General features: G+C 47.8%; 1 protein-coding gene across 11 annotated transcripts in view; it reads left to right on the forward strand.

Annotated features, from left to right (window-relative positions):
* fbxo16 (F-box protein 16) overlaps positions 1-13,593 on the forward strand; it is a 164,146-nt gene that overhangs the window by 45,588 nt on the left and 104,965 nt on the right. For all 11 annotated transcript variants that reach the window (XM_069885916.1, XM_069885920.1, XM_069885915.1 and 8 more), the window contains one exon: positions 5,459-5,623. In XM_069885916.1, coding sequence (XP_069742017.1) covers positions 5,459-5,623 — 165 coding nt within the window. The remainder of the gene's footprint in view (positions 1-5,458; positions 5,624-13,593) is intronic.

Here is a 13,593-nt window from a genome sequence, read left to right on the forward strand (position 1 = left end):
TATGATGTCACAATGCACCAGGTGACTGAGCTCCTGCTACCCTTATAGGGACGTGCTGAATTTGAATTAAAAAAGTCATTAATGACCATCAACATGATAGCTGTATTTCTTCCACTGCTAACACCACCACAGAGGTGACCCCAACAAGCCCAGACCTTTTTTTGGACTCAAAACACCATAGATTCAGCAAAGGTTAATGCTGTCTCCATCAAGGTTCGCCCCTTTAGGACCCACCAACCGAGAACTTGGTTGGGGCAGGAGGAAGCAAAATTTCAACTCCGCAGTATCTCCTCAGATGGCACGATGTTCTATCATGTGGTGAGCGCCCTGGACAAAGATACGGCAGCGAGGGTGGACGACATCATCCACCACCCCCCCCCCCACCCCCCGGCTCAGGCAAGTACACCGCCCTCAAAGACCTGCTGCTTGGAACTTTCCGGATAACTCCCCAGCAATGGTCTTCCAGGCTCCTTCACCTAGATGGGATTGGGGACCGTAGTGCATTGGCACTGATGGACGAAATGCTGGCCTTGGCAGAAGACCACAAGCCTTGTTTTCTCTTCTGTCAGATATTCCTGGAACAGATGCCGGAGGACATCCAGCTGCTCCTCACAGATGAAGACTTTTCGAACCTGAGGAGAGCAGCAGCCCGTGCGGATGTCCTCTGGCACACAAAAAGGGAGAACAAGGCAGCCCTCAACCAGGTAGCATGACCAGGAGCCAGCCGACTGCAAGCCGCTCCCAAGACCAAGCCAGAGGAGGGCCAGTCGACCTGGTGTTTCTACCACCAGTGCTAGGGAGTGCAATTCCGTAAGTGCCGCCAGCCCTGCGGGTTTGAGGGAAATGACCAGGCCAGCCGCTGTTGATGGCTGATTCGGCTGGCCACACAAAAAGCCTCCTTCATGTGACAGACAGATCCACCAGCTGCCGACTCCTGGTGGACACAGGGGCTGAGCTCAATGTCCTTCCCCCCCCCCCCCCCCATAGCATTGGAGACTTGCACCCGATCTTGAAGTCCAACCCTGCGGGCAGCCAACGGCTTCACCATCAGGACCTACAGCACCTGCAGGGCACAGATCCAGATCGGGAAGGAGAGGTTCCACTGGAGGTTCATCCTAGCCTCTGGGCACCGTCCTGTTAAGGGCCGACTTCCTCAGATCTCACGGCCTACTGATTGACATTAAGGGCAAAAGGCTGGTCAACGTCCGAATGTTCTACTCCACCTGACAAGACACAGCAGAAGCCCGCAGGCCAGAAATCGCCACCATTCCCACCGCCAGGGATGAATTCGAGATCCTCCACGAATTCCCCCTGCCATCTTAGAGCCATGGTTCAATGCCGCCCTGCCCCAGCATGGGGTCTTCCACCACATAGCCACACAGGGCCCCCCGCTGCATGCAAGACCCAGACGGCTGCTGCCAGAGAAGCTCCAGAATGCAAAGGAGGATTTCTTCAGGCTCCAGGAACTGGGAATCATCCGGTGCTCGGACAGCACCTGGGCATCGCCGCTCCATATGGACTCGAAATCGTCCGGGGACTGGAGACTGTGCAGGAACTACCGTCGATTGAATGACACAACCACCCCCAAAAGGTACCCGGTGCTGCACATACAGGACTTCTCCGCCAACCTCCATGGTGCATGGGTCTTCTCCAAAGTGGACCATCAGATCCCAGTGCATCCAGATGACGTGGGTAAGATGACCATTATCACCCCTTTCGGCTTCTTTGAGTACTTGCGTTTTCCCTTCGGTCTAAAGAATGTGGCCCAAAAGTTCCAGCACCTCGTGAACACGGTTGGAAAAGACCTGGACTTTGTGTTAATTTATCTGGATGATATTCTCATTGCCAGTCATAACCGTGACGAACACAAAGCCCACCTCCGCTCACTCTTTGCCCAGCTGGCGGACTTCGGCCTCATGGTCAATGCGGCAAATGCCAGTTCGGCAAGAAGTCCCTCCAGTTCCTGGGGCACATCATTTTGGCAGCTGGGGCCACGCCGGCACCGGAGAAGGTAGCAGCTGTTCAACAATTCCCCAAACCCTCCACACTGAAAGGCCTCCAAGAGTTCGCGGGGATGGTGAACTTTTACCATTGTTTCATCCCTGGAGCCACGCGCACCGTGCGCCCATTGTTCATGCTCATCCCCACCAAAGAAAATACTTTATTGTGGTCAGAGGAGGTGGACAGGGCTTTCATCGTAACAAAGGAGGCTCTAGCCAGTGCCACGCTGCTGGTGTAGCCACGGCTGGAGGCACACACGGCACTCTCCATGGACACCTCATATGGCAGTCGGGGTGGGGGGGTTGTGGATCAATGGCTCGATGGACAATGGCGCCTGCTGGCCTTTTTCAGAAAGCAACTGTGCCCACCGGAGCTCAAATACAGCGCCTTCAACCGGGAGCTCCTGGCGCTGTATTTGGCCATCCGCCATTTCTGCTACTTCCTCGAGGGCAGGCCATTCACACCCTTCATGGATCACAAGTCCATCACTCAAGCACTGGCGATGGCCAAGTATCCGTGGTCTGCCAGACAGTAGCGCCACCTCTCGTACGTGTCTGAGTTCATGACTGACATCCGACACAGGGCCGGCAAGGACAATGTAGTGGCAGATGCGCTCTCCCATCCACCCATCAACACTCTCGCGTCTGGCCTGGATTACGAGCAACTAACTTAAGCACAGAGGAATGATGCGGAGACGCAGGCCTTGTGGATCACCATCTCGGCCTCAAACTCAAGGATGTCAGGGTGCCCAGCATCCCGGACACATTGCTCTGCGACATCTCCACAGGCACGACGTGCCCAGTGGTCCCGTCGCACTGGAGAGTGAAGGTCTTCAGTCTGATCCATGACCTCACTCACCCAGCAGTAAAGACAACCGTGCGGATGGTCGCGGAGTGGTTTGTGTGGCACGGGCTGAAGAAGGAGGTGGTGGAACTAGCCAGGAACTGTACCAGGTGCCAGACCTCCAAGGTCCAGTGACACACGTGAACCCCCATCCAGAACCGCGATTCAGTGGTTCGCAGATTCCAACACATCCATGTTGATGTTGTCAGGCCCCTGCCTGTGACTAAGGAGGTTCGTCACCTCCTCATGGTGGTGGATCGGGCCACAAGTTGGCCGGAGGCAGTCTCGATTAAGGAGGCCTCCGTGGAGACGTGCGCCAGGACTCTGGTCAGCCAATGGATCATCCATTTTAGAGTCCCAGAGCACATCACTAGCGACAGTGGGGCGCAGTTCAAGTCTGCCCTGTGGACTCAGATGGCAAAGCTCCTGGGGGTCAAGCTCCACCACACCACATCATACCACCTGTAGTCCAATGGTTGGTGGAGAGGTTCCACAGGCACCTGAAGGCATCGCTTATGGCCAGGCTCTTCAGAACAGACTGGGTGGACGAAATACCCTGGGTCTTCCTTGGGATTAGGACAGCACCCAAGGAGGACCTACAGGCTTTAGCAGCGGAGAAGGTCTATGGTGCACTGCTTTCCCTGCTGGGTGAGTTTTTCAACCCAGACCATGACACCATGGCCACCGACAAAAACCTCCTGGCAGACCTACGCAGGCGACTGGCCTCCCTAGCTCCCCCACCCCCAGCATGCCACAGCACCTGGCTGTTTCATCGCCCCAAAAACCTCGGCTCGGCCCAGTTCATTTTCGTGCAGAGGAGACCACAAGGTTCACCGCTACAGTGGCCATACAAAGTCTTGCACTGGTCCGACGGAACCTTCACCCTGAATGTTGGGGGTGAAGAGGGAAACTTTTTACAGTGGACCGCCTGAAGACGGCCCATCTGGACTTATCACAGTCGGTGCAGACGACTGTGCCCAAGCACCGGAGCCGGCTGCCAAAGCGACAGGACATGTAGCTGGTTCTGGGGGTGTTATGTGGCGGCGCACATCCTCATGGCGAACCGGCCCCGTTTGTATCGCCACGTGGCGGGGCACCCATGGGGAAATGGCGTCATCAGAGGTTTCTCTGTAACTCCAGCATCCCTACCAGTGCACACCCTATGATGTCACAATGCACCAGGTGACTGAGCTCATGCTCCCCTTCAAGGGAAGTGCTGAATTGGAATAAAAACTGTCGTTAATGACTCTCAACATGGTGGCTGTGTTTCTTCCACCGCTCACACTGCCAGAATATCTCCTTTTTTGACACTATATTTAGGCATGATGTTTTATAATATTAATTAACTGATTTTTATGTATAATCATTTTAAAAATCACATTTAACAATTAGGAATAAAATTTAAAAAATTTTGTATTGTGCATTTACTGTAATTATATGCTATCATATTGCTTTGCTATATTTATAACTTGCAGATGGATTATTATGTTAAACTCAATAAAAATATTTTTAAAAGAAAGAAAATAAATTATCACAATCATTTTACAAATCTGTATGATCTCTGCCCTTATAAGATGACTGTAGACTTGACCACTCATTAAAGAAAGAAAACAAACAGGATGGATCATTCAAAGAAATTATTTAGACATTTTGGATGGAGGAAATATCCAGGTACTACTTTTAATGAAGATAACATTCTGAAAATCAACTGAAGGAGAACTATGAATTCAGAACTCTGAAAATTTGTTGCTTGCTGATGTTTCTGCTAGCAAGTCCGGCACTTTTGATACTTTAACAGTTATATCAGTCAAGATAACTCAATGTTCTGTACACCCAACCAAATACCTTTAAAGTTTTATTGCATGAAACAAAGGTGTAAACAAAGATTGCACAAGTTAGTCCTACAAGCTCAATTGTGGCAATGATTAATCTGTTTTTAGATAATGATTGGGGCATTAATATTTGGCAGGACATGAAAAACAGCTCTACTGTCCTTTGAAAGGTGCTCTGCAGGCTCTAATGTTCTTCTGATAAAGCAGATGAAAAATGTGTAGTGGCTTATAAGAAAGACAACACCTTTGATAATGTATCACTAACTAGTTTTGTAGAGGAACTGGATTTAAAGCACAAGTTTCTAAGATGGAATCAATTACAACATTCTGATTCAGAGGTGAGAGTGACTGATGCAATCTGTCATCTATGATATTACACTGGCAAACCTGATTGGATCAGATCAGTCAGAAAGTGAAAAATGTGGTTGATCCATTCCTACCAGTTTCCCAGCAGAGGTTAGATTAAAAATGTCCTTGTATCAGGCATTTATCATGCAAACTTAACAGGGGAAACTAGTGCATGCTGCCTGAGAATTTTTAAAAAATCATAATAAACAGAAAAACCATCTCAAATACTCTGAAAAGTGAGTTAAATGCAACTTTGGTCCAGATGCACTGAAACTTGAGCATTTTCTGTGGAATTATTTCATGGTAAAGGCAGCTTGTAGCTGCTTAATTACACTGTGAATGATATATTTTTGGAGTTGCTCACATTTTTTTTGTTCATTTTCTAGCTCCTGCTTTCTCACTGATTAAATTGTCTCCTTTCTGTTTTCTTATAGGTGAACTGGCATTGGAAAGATCTGGCTGAACTGGACCAACTGTGGATGCCCAAATGCTTGAGATTAGGTTGGTACATCAACTTCTCACCAACTCCCTATGAACAAAGAATCTGGAAAAGGCACTACATTGAGATGGTGAAGGACCTGAATGTTACTAAACCAAAGGTTAGTTACATATCCCTATATTCATCAGCAATTTGCTGCATTTATTAATTTGATACCTGTATTTATTTGAACGTGTCCAGTAATGAAATGGATAGCACACAGTGTTTCAGGAAAAATATGTAGGAATGTTTCTAAATGTAGAATTAGCAGGTGTCATTATTACTTAAAGTATTTTATCATGTTTAAACTCTAATAAAATATTCATTCTTTCCAAGGGTGAGTATGAGACATAAACACAATTGAACTTTCAAACGTAGGCATTATATGTTTTAGTAACTGTAAGAATGAATACTTTGTAGCGGCGGCTACACTGCTCCTGCAATAACACATGCAACCAGATGGGTTGAGCTCAGTGAACAGACTAGTTTATTGCAGGCTGCTGGGCTGCACTTATACTCCCAGCTCAGACCTGGCTGAGAACCGCGCTGGAGGGCACTGACATCATCCGGATGTCACGTGGTCCCCAAGCGGGGGTTTCTGAGTCCTGAGCTGGAAGGAAGGGAAACCCCCGACGGTGCCATTTTGGCCGGCTGCCCCACTGCGTGGCTTACAACGCCTGCATTGTGGTGAGCCACCACACAGCCCCTCCCCCAGAACTGGCGCCAATGTCCTTTTTTGCCGGGTGGACGATCTTCTTGGGCTGGGCAACGACCATGGGCTTGGTAGGATCGAGGTGCGCTGGCTTCACCCTGTCATGCCTGCCGCCCAAGTCCAGTGTGAACGTCGAGCCTGAACGCTGTATAACCCTGTATGGCCCCTCGTAAGGTCGCTGCAGAGGTGCCGAAAAACGAACTCCGCAGAAAGGAGCTCGCCAGGAACGTGAGTCGGGGGGGTGCCATGCCTGGGTGGCGATGGGGGATCGAAGGAGTCCAAGCATACCCTGATGTGAGGAAGTAGTTCATGCGGTGACCGCTGGGGATTGTGAGGTGTGTTGACGAACTCACCAGGTATTGCCAGTGGTGCACCGTCGACCAGCTCAGCTGATGACGCCTGTAGATCTTCCTTGGGAGTGGAGCGGATGCCCAGGAGCACCCAAGGCAGTTCGTCCGTCCAGTCGGAACCGGTGAGGCGGGCCATGAGCGCCGACTTAAGGTGGCGGTGCAGACGTTCGACCAGTCCATTGGCCTGCGGGTGGTAGGCCGTGGTGCAGTGTAGTTGTATCCCCAACCTGTTGGTGAGCTGTGATCATGGCCATCTGCGGTTGCTCCGAGCGGGAGGCATCAAGGCAAACGGCCTGGAAGGTACGGGCGTCCACCAGGCGCCTACCTTGAATGTCCACCAGAAGACCGTGTGTGAGGAAGGAGTGTGCACCTAGGATGGCAGTCAGGAGAGATGAGACGGTGAACCTCCACGTGAAATTCTATTGGCCGATCTGGAAGTGGACTGTCTTGTCTCCATATGTCTGGATTGCCGTTGCATTGGCCGCATGGAGGGGAGGTCCACAAGGTCGGTTCCTGGATTTGATGGCCGTGGTCAGTATGATGCTGATCTGGGCTCCAGTGTCAACGAGGAACCACCGACCACTGACTGAGTCCCACAGGTAGAGAAGGCTGTGTCCTTGGCCAGCTGCCGCAGCCATTAACAGCGGCCAGCCTGGTCATTTCCCTGAACGAGCAGAGCTGACGACACTTCCGAGTCTTGGCTCCCCAGCACTGGTGGTAGAAGCAAAGGCCTGAAGCAGCTGCTGTGGCCTTGGTTATGCTCTTGGGGGCCCCTGCAGGGGCTGGGTGCTCTACCACAGGGCTAGGGGTGAGCTTGGCATGGTAGTGCCCATGCCTCGTGACCTGCTGGACCACTGAGCCTTCTGAGAATCGTGTGAGCCATAGCTCTTGGGCCTTCTGGGTGACCTTCCTCGGGTCAGTGAAGTACTCCTGAACCAGCAGTGGGTGGATGTTCCTGGGCATATGTTCGAGGAAGATGCACTCGAAAAGTGGGCAGTTGGTGTGCTCACCCATGAGCGTGAGTATCTTGTCCATCAGTTCCATCGGGGACCTGTCTCCCAGGGCGTTGAGGTGCAGCACACGAGCGGCACGCTTGTGTCTGGATAGTCCAAGGGACCCGGTAAGCACTTGTTTGATGGTCTCATACTTGTTGTCGGCGGGTGGGTGCTGAACAAGGTGCAGCACATGTCTGGCGGTGGCCTGGTCCAGGGCAGCGACCACATGGTAGAATTTGGTCATGTTGGACGAAATCTGGCGGAGGTGAAACTGGGCCTCCGCATGGACGAACCAGGTTTCTGGCTCCTGAATCCAGAATTCAGGCAGTTTCACGGCTATAACGCTGATCCCAGGCTCGCTCATGATGGGTTCAAAGACGTTTGAACCAGTTGGGGTCACCAATTGTAGCGGCAGCTACACTGCTCCTGCAATAACACATGCAACCAGATGGGTGGAGTTCAGTGAGCAGACTAGTTTATTGCAGGCTGCTGGGCGCACATACTCCCATCCTGAACCTGGCTGAGAACCGTGCTGGAGGGCACTGACGTCATCCGGGCATCACATGGTCCCCAAGCTCAGGTTTCTGAGCCCCGAGCTGGAAGGAAGGGAAACCCCCGATAGCACCATTTTAGCTGGCTGCCCCGCCACGTGGCTTACAAGTGGGGCCGGTTCGCCTGCCTTGTGGTGAGCCACCACAACTTAATTATTTTCTTGATGTCATACTGGAATGAAACAGACTGTTTAGATAGTTGGTCTGTGCCAACCATCAAGCATCCATTTACACCATTCCTACACTAATTCCATTTTATTATCCCTACATTTTCTCCAAGATTCTACTTCCCACCGGCACACTAGGAGCAATTTTACAGTAGCCAATTAAATTTTGTAGAACAGTGAAGTGAAAGTTGAAGAATTTCACATATGTTATATTCTGAAAGTAGTATTACATGACAATAGTGGAACCTTTCCTTTATTTATATAAATTGATGGTTGCCCTTGTATCTAGCCCCAAGACAATGCCATTTCTTAACTTTGTTAAATTGTTTCTTGGTCTGGGCAATGAAAAGTTTAAAATTGAAAATATCTTAAAGGAGTAAAACACAAAAGTCTGCAGATGCAGTGATTAAAATAAAATCACAATGGTGGAGAAACTCAGAAGGTCAAACAGTGTACTTTATATAGCTTCAGCCCTTCATCAAGCAAAATGTAGAGAAACACCTGACTAAAATTGTCAGAGAGAGGGGGAGGAGCACAGGCCCACAGTAATAGGTGGATAAGGGAGAGAGGACATAACAGTAAATGGGAGGACACAACAGTAAAGGGGAGGGGAGAGATGACAAACAGAACTATCCCTCCTCTTGCCTGTGGGCCTGTGCTGCTCCCCTGCCTCTCTTCCCCACCATTTTATTCAGGCTCCCACCCACAATTTGTTCATAGCTTGATGAAGGGCTTAAGCCTGAAACGTCATGTATTTATCTTCATCTTTGCAATACTTTAAAGGTGCTATATTTTTTTGTTTCTTACGAATCAGTTAGTAATCATATTACATACTCCAGGTAGTACTGCATATTAATTATAATTTAAAATTGTTCAGTCCCTTGCATTGTTAAAACATGCAGGGTGCTCAGACATAAGGGAAAACTCCCAAACAAATTTTCTTGAATCTGATTCTTTTAAAAATATCTTTATTGAGTTTAATAAAAGAAAATACAACATGGGGTGAAATATAAAGACAGATAATTTGTACTTCTCAAATAATACATAGCATATATTGTGTGTACCTTTCTCAATCAAACCCTCCCTCAAAACAGGGTTAACTTGCATATTTAATATACAGAGGAAACAAAAGACGGCTCAAGAGCATCCAAACACCCTCATTCTTTAAATTATGATAATACTCCATGAATGGGCCCCACATCTTATAAACATTCACCTTTACATCTTTAACATTGTCTTTTTCTTTTATAAACTTAGGAAAGACATCACCTCCTGTAACCATTGGGTATGAGAAGGTGGAATACTGTCTTTCCATTTCATCAAAATTGCCTGTTTAGCTATCAATGGGGTAAAAACTAAAATTTGCTTCTGAGATGAAGTCAATGATATTTTCTCCTCTTGAGAGAACCAAATAGAGGAATTAAGGGGCCTGATTCTAATCTGACCTTAAAAATTATTGATAAAGCTTGAAAGTAATTTTTCAAAAAATGTTCTCAACTCGGGCGATTGAGTATGATTCTAAGTAAACTCTGACTGGTTTCACTCCTGTATTCAAGTTGCTTCCACTCATCATGATCCATTATGACTCTGCTACGATGCTGCAGGATGGATTTCAAAAGGGGCCTGTTTTGATTGAAATTGTAATAGTTGAGATCCTACTTGAAGGACAAATTAGGAAGCAGTCTGAGTTTACCAGAGGGAAGTAACTTTGAATATGTGATTACAGATACAATGATAATCAAAAGATTTATAACAAATATCTATATTAAACTGCAAGAAAAGGAGAATGAGGAAACAAATGGTAAAACTAAACAAAAATGGGAACAAGATTTAAATATAAAGATAAAAAAGGAAACATGGGAGAAGTTATGTTCTGGAACGATGAGAAATACAATAAATACGAGTTTACTTATGATACAATATAACTGGATACACAGGCTATACATTACACCTCAAAAGTTAAATAAATGGGACCCAACAGTATCGGATAGATGTTTTTGATGTAAAAAAGAAATGGGAACAACAATTCATGCAATCTGGACATGTGAATTTTGGGAAGATCTAAACCAAATATTAAATAAAATTACAGAAAACAATATACCAAAGAATCCAGAGATCTTCCTCCTAAGTAACATAAAAAACAAAGAATTTGGAATTGATTTGGATGATGCACAAAAAAGATTTGTTAAGATAGCTCTAGCTGTAGCAAAAAAATGTATTATGTCAACCTGGAAATCGGAAGATAATTTGAAAATACAACAATGGTATATAGAAATGAATAAATGTATTCCATTAGAAAAAATAACATATAGTTTAAGAAATAATATTGAAATATTTGAACAAATATGGGAGCCTTACATGAAACACAATAGAGAAAACCTACCGGGGACATTCACTACCTAAATTAACGAAAGGAGAAGGAAATGAAAAGAATTGACTCAGTGGAATTTCTTGTTTATTTTTATTGAATGACAACATTGTTTGACTGGTTTAATGTATCCTAGATTTTGTACTTTAAATGGACGGGGGGGGAGGTAGGGAGGGTGGGATGGGAGGAGGGAGGGGGGAGAAAATGGCACTGTATATATTTGAAAAGGAAAAAGTATGTATCATGGTTAATGTGGTTTATGGTGTGAAAAATAAAAAATTAAAAAAAAAGAAATTGTAATAGTTGTTAATATTATTGAACTTGTAGAATATATTATGATGTTTATAACACTGATCTATTGAATTAAGCTGCTGCAGCATTACGTAAAAAACTGTATGGGTAATTTTGCTCCGAGCTATTTGTCCTGTCACACCTCCAGACAAATAAATGTGAATTAATGAAAGGATCATGGGGTGATTAACTTCCTGTCAGCATGGTGTACAATCTCTGATGGTATGGTGGAGTAATGAAGTTGAGTCGGTGGTATGTCCTATTCAATGTGATATTCTGGAGAGAGGAATTAAATTCTGTAGCTTCAGAAAATTCTCCCAGTAGAGCATGGTTCACTCCTATCATGGATATTTTCTTCTGATTTGGGGAAGTGTGAAGGCCACAACAAGTAGAGTTTACTTTCCAATGGATTACAACTTGGGGCAAATGTTTCCCCTTTGCTTCAATATTAAGGTCTGGTTAACATAACGTGAATGTTTACATTGGTGACCCCGACAGGTCCAACCGCCAATGGACCCAAAGATGCCGGATCAAGCGAAGCCAGTGACCATCCAGGCGGTCTCCCGCTGACTTCAAACATTCCGGGTGTTGCAGTCACACGTGTGGTTCGAGCAGGCCAAGACTTCAGCTTCGCCACATCACTGCTGACAATACCCGCTACTCCTATGTCATGAGTGCCCTCAATTGGAACACAGCGGCAAGGGTCATAGATTTCTTATAGCAGCTTCTGGAGCAAGGCAAATATGCGGCCTTCAAAGAGCTACTAACCTGCACTTTCAGGCTTTCCTGGTGCAAGTGAGCTGCCCAATTGCTGCATAGGGACGGATGGTGGACTGGCCCTAATGAGCGAGATGCTTGCTTTAACCGAGGTCCACAAGCCTTGCCTGCTCTTTGAGCAGATCCTTCTGGAGCAACTGCCTGAGGATATACAGTTCTTGCTCACAGTTGAGGATCTCAGTGACCTTTGGAGGATCACTGTCTGGGCAGACATGCTCTGAAGTGCGAAGAAGGACACCAGCACCATTGTAGACCACATCAGCAACTCTCACTAACAACCCTCGGCGAGATCAAGACCAGTGGAGAGGCAAGTAAACACCCTGGGTCAGCTATGCTACTACCCTCAGTAATGGGGTGCGGAAGCCCATCAATGCCGCCTACCTTGTGAGTTTTTGGGAAATGCCTGGCCAACTGTTGTTGATGGCTGCGGTGGTTGGCCCACATGATGGCCTCCTCCACGTCTGGGACTCAGTGTCTGGTAGGTGTTTCCTGGTCGACACAGGTGCCAAGATAAGTGTCTTGACTCCCACAGTGTCAAGCAGCCAACAACTCCTGCATTCGAACTTTCTGTACCCGCACCATCCCCCTTCATTTTGGCAGTCGCTTAACATTGACCTCTACCCTTGCAGCAGTGGCGCAACTACTCCTGGGGGCTGACTTCCTTCAGGCCCACTGCTTTCTGGTTGACCTGAAGGGACAACGATTGATGTATGCCATAACCTTTCAAACTCTGCCGCTGGGGGAAGTCAAGCTACCTGCACCCCCCGACTCCCCTCCCCCCCCCCCTACCTGGACTTTATAACACTCTCAGACAATGATTTGCCTGCAACCTGGCAAAATTTCTCTTGATAGTGGTGGCACAGTTCTCTGCAGCCGAGCTAAAGCATGGGTAAGACACTACATACTGACCGAGGGGGCATGTTCCATGCCAGGGCACGCTGACTCCCGCCCGCAAAGCTCAGCTTGGCAAAGGAGGAGTTTTTTTTTTAATGGAGGAGCTAGGGATTAAGTGGCAGTCTGACTGTCCCTGGGCCTCTCCCCTCCACGTGGTGCCCAAATCAGCAGAGGGGGGGGGTTGTAGACCATACGGTGACTACCACCCCCTCAACGAGGCCACCACAACTGAGAGGTTTCCCGTGCCCCACATCCAAGACTACACAAACCTACACAGAGGACAGGTGTTCTCCAAGGTGGACCTCATCTGGGGTTATCACCAAATCCAAGTTCACTCCCAGGACATCCCCAAGACTGCAATCATAACTCCCCTTTGGTTTGTTTGAATTTCTCCGCATGCCCTTTGGTCTAAAGAACGCAGTACAAACTTTTCAGCAGCTGATGGATGCATTGGGTCAGAACCTCCCATTTGCGTTCATAATTTGGACGATATCATCATTGCCAGCCACAATTGCAAGGACCACACTGCCCACTTAAGACAACTGTGCACTCGTCTGAGTGGGTTTGGGATGACCATCAAGGCCGCTAAGTGTCAGTTCAGTCTGGACACCATCGATTTCCTGGGGCACAGGATTAATAAGCACAGGGCCACACCGCTCCCTGAGAAGGTTGAGGCAGTCCGGCACTTCGCTCAGCCATGCATGGTGAAAGGGCTGCAGGAATTCACCGGTATGATAAAATTTTACCACAGATTCATACCGGCAGCGGCATGCATCATGCACCCCCTCTGCGCGGATGAACGGCAAGGCAAAAGACATTGCTTGGGTTGAGGAATCATCCAGGGTGTTACAGAATGCCAAAGATGCACTGGCCAATGCCACCCTCCTGGTCCACCCCAGAATGGAGACACCTACTGCTCTAACTGTCGGCACCTCCAGCACAGCAGTAGGGGGAGTGGCCACCCCTGGTCTTTTTCAGCAGGCACC

The sequence above is a fragment of the Narcine bancroftii genome, chromosome 6 (genome assembly GCF_036971445.1).
Source record: "Narcine bancroftii isolate sNarBan1 chromosome 6, sNarBan1.hap1, whole genome shotgun sequence".
Taxonomy (NCBI): Eukaryota; Metazoa; Chordata; class Chondrichthyes; order Torpediniformes; family Narcinidae; genus Narcine; species Narcine bancroftii.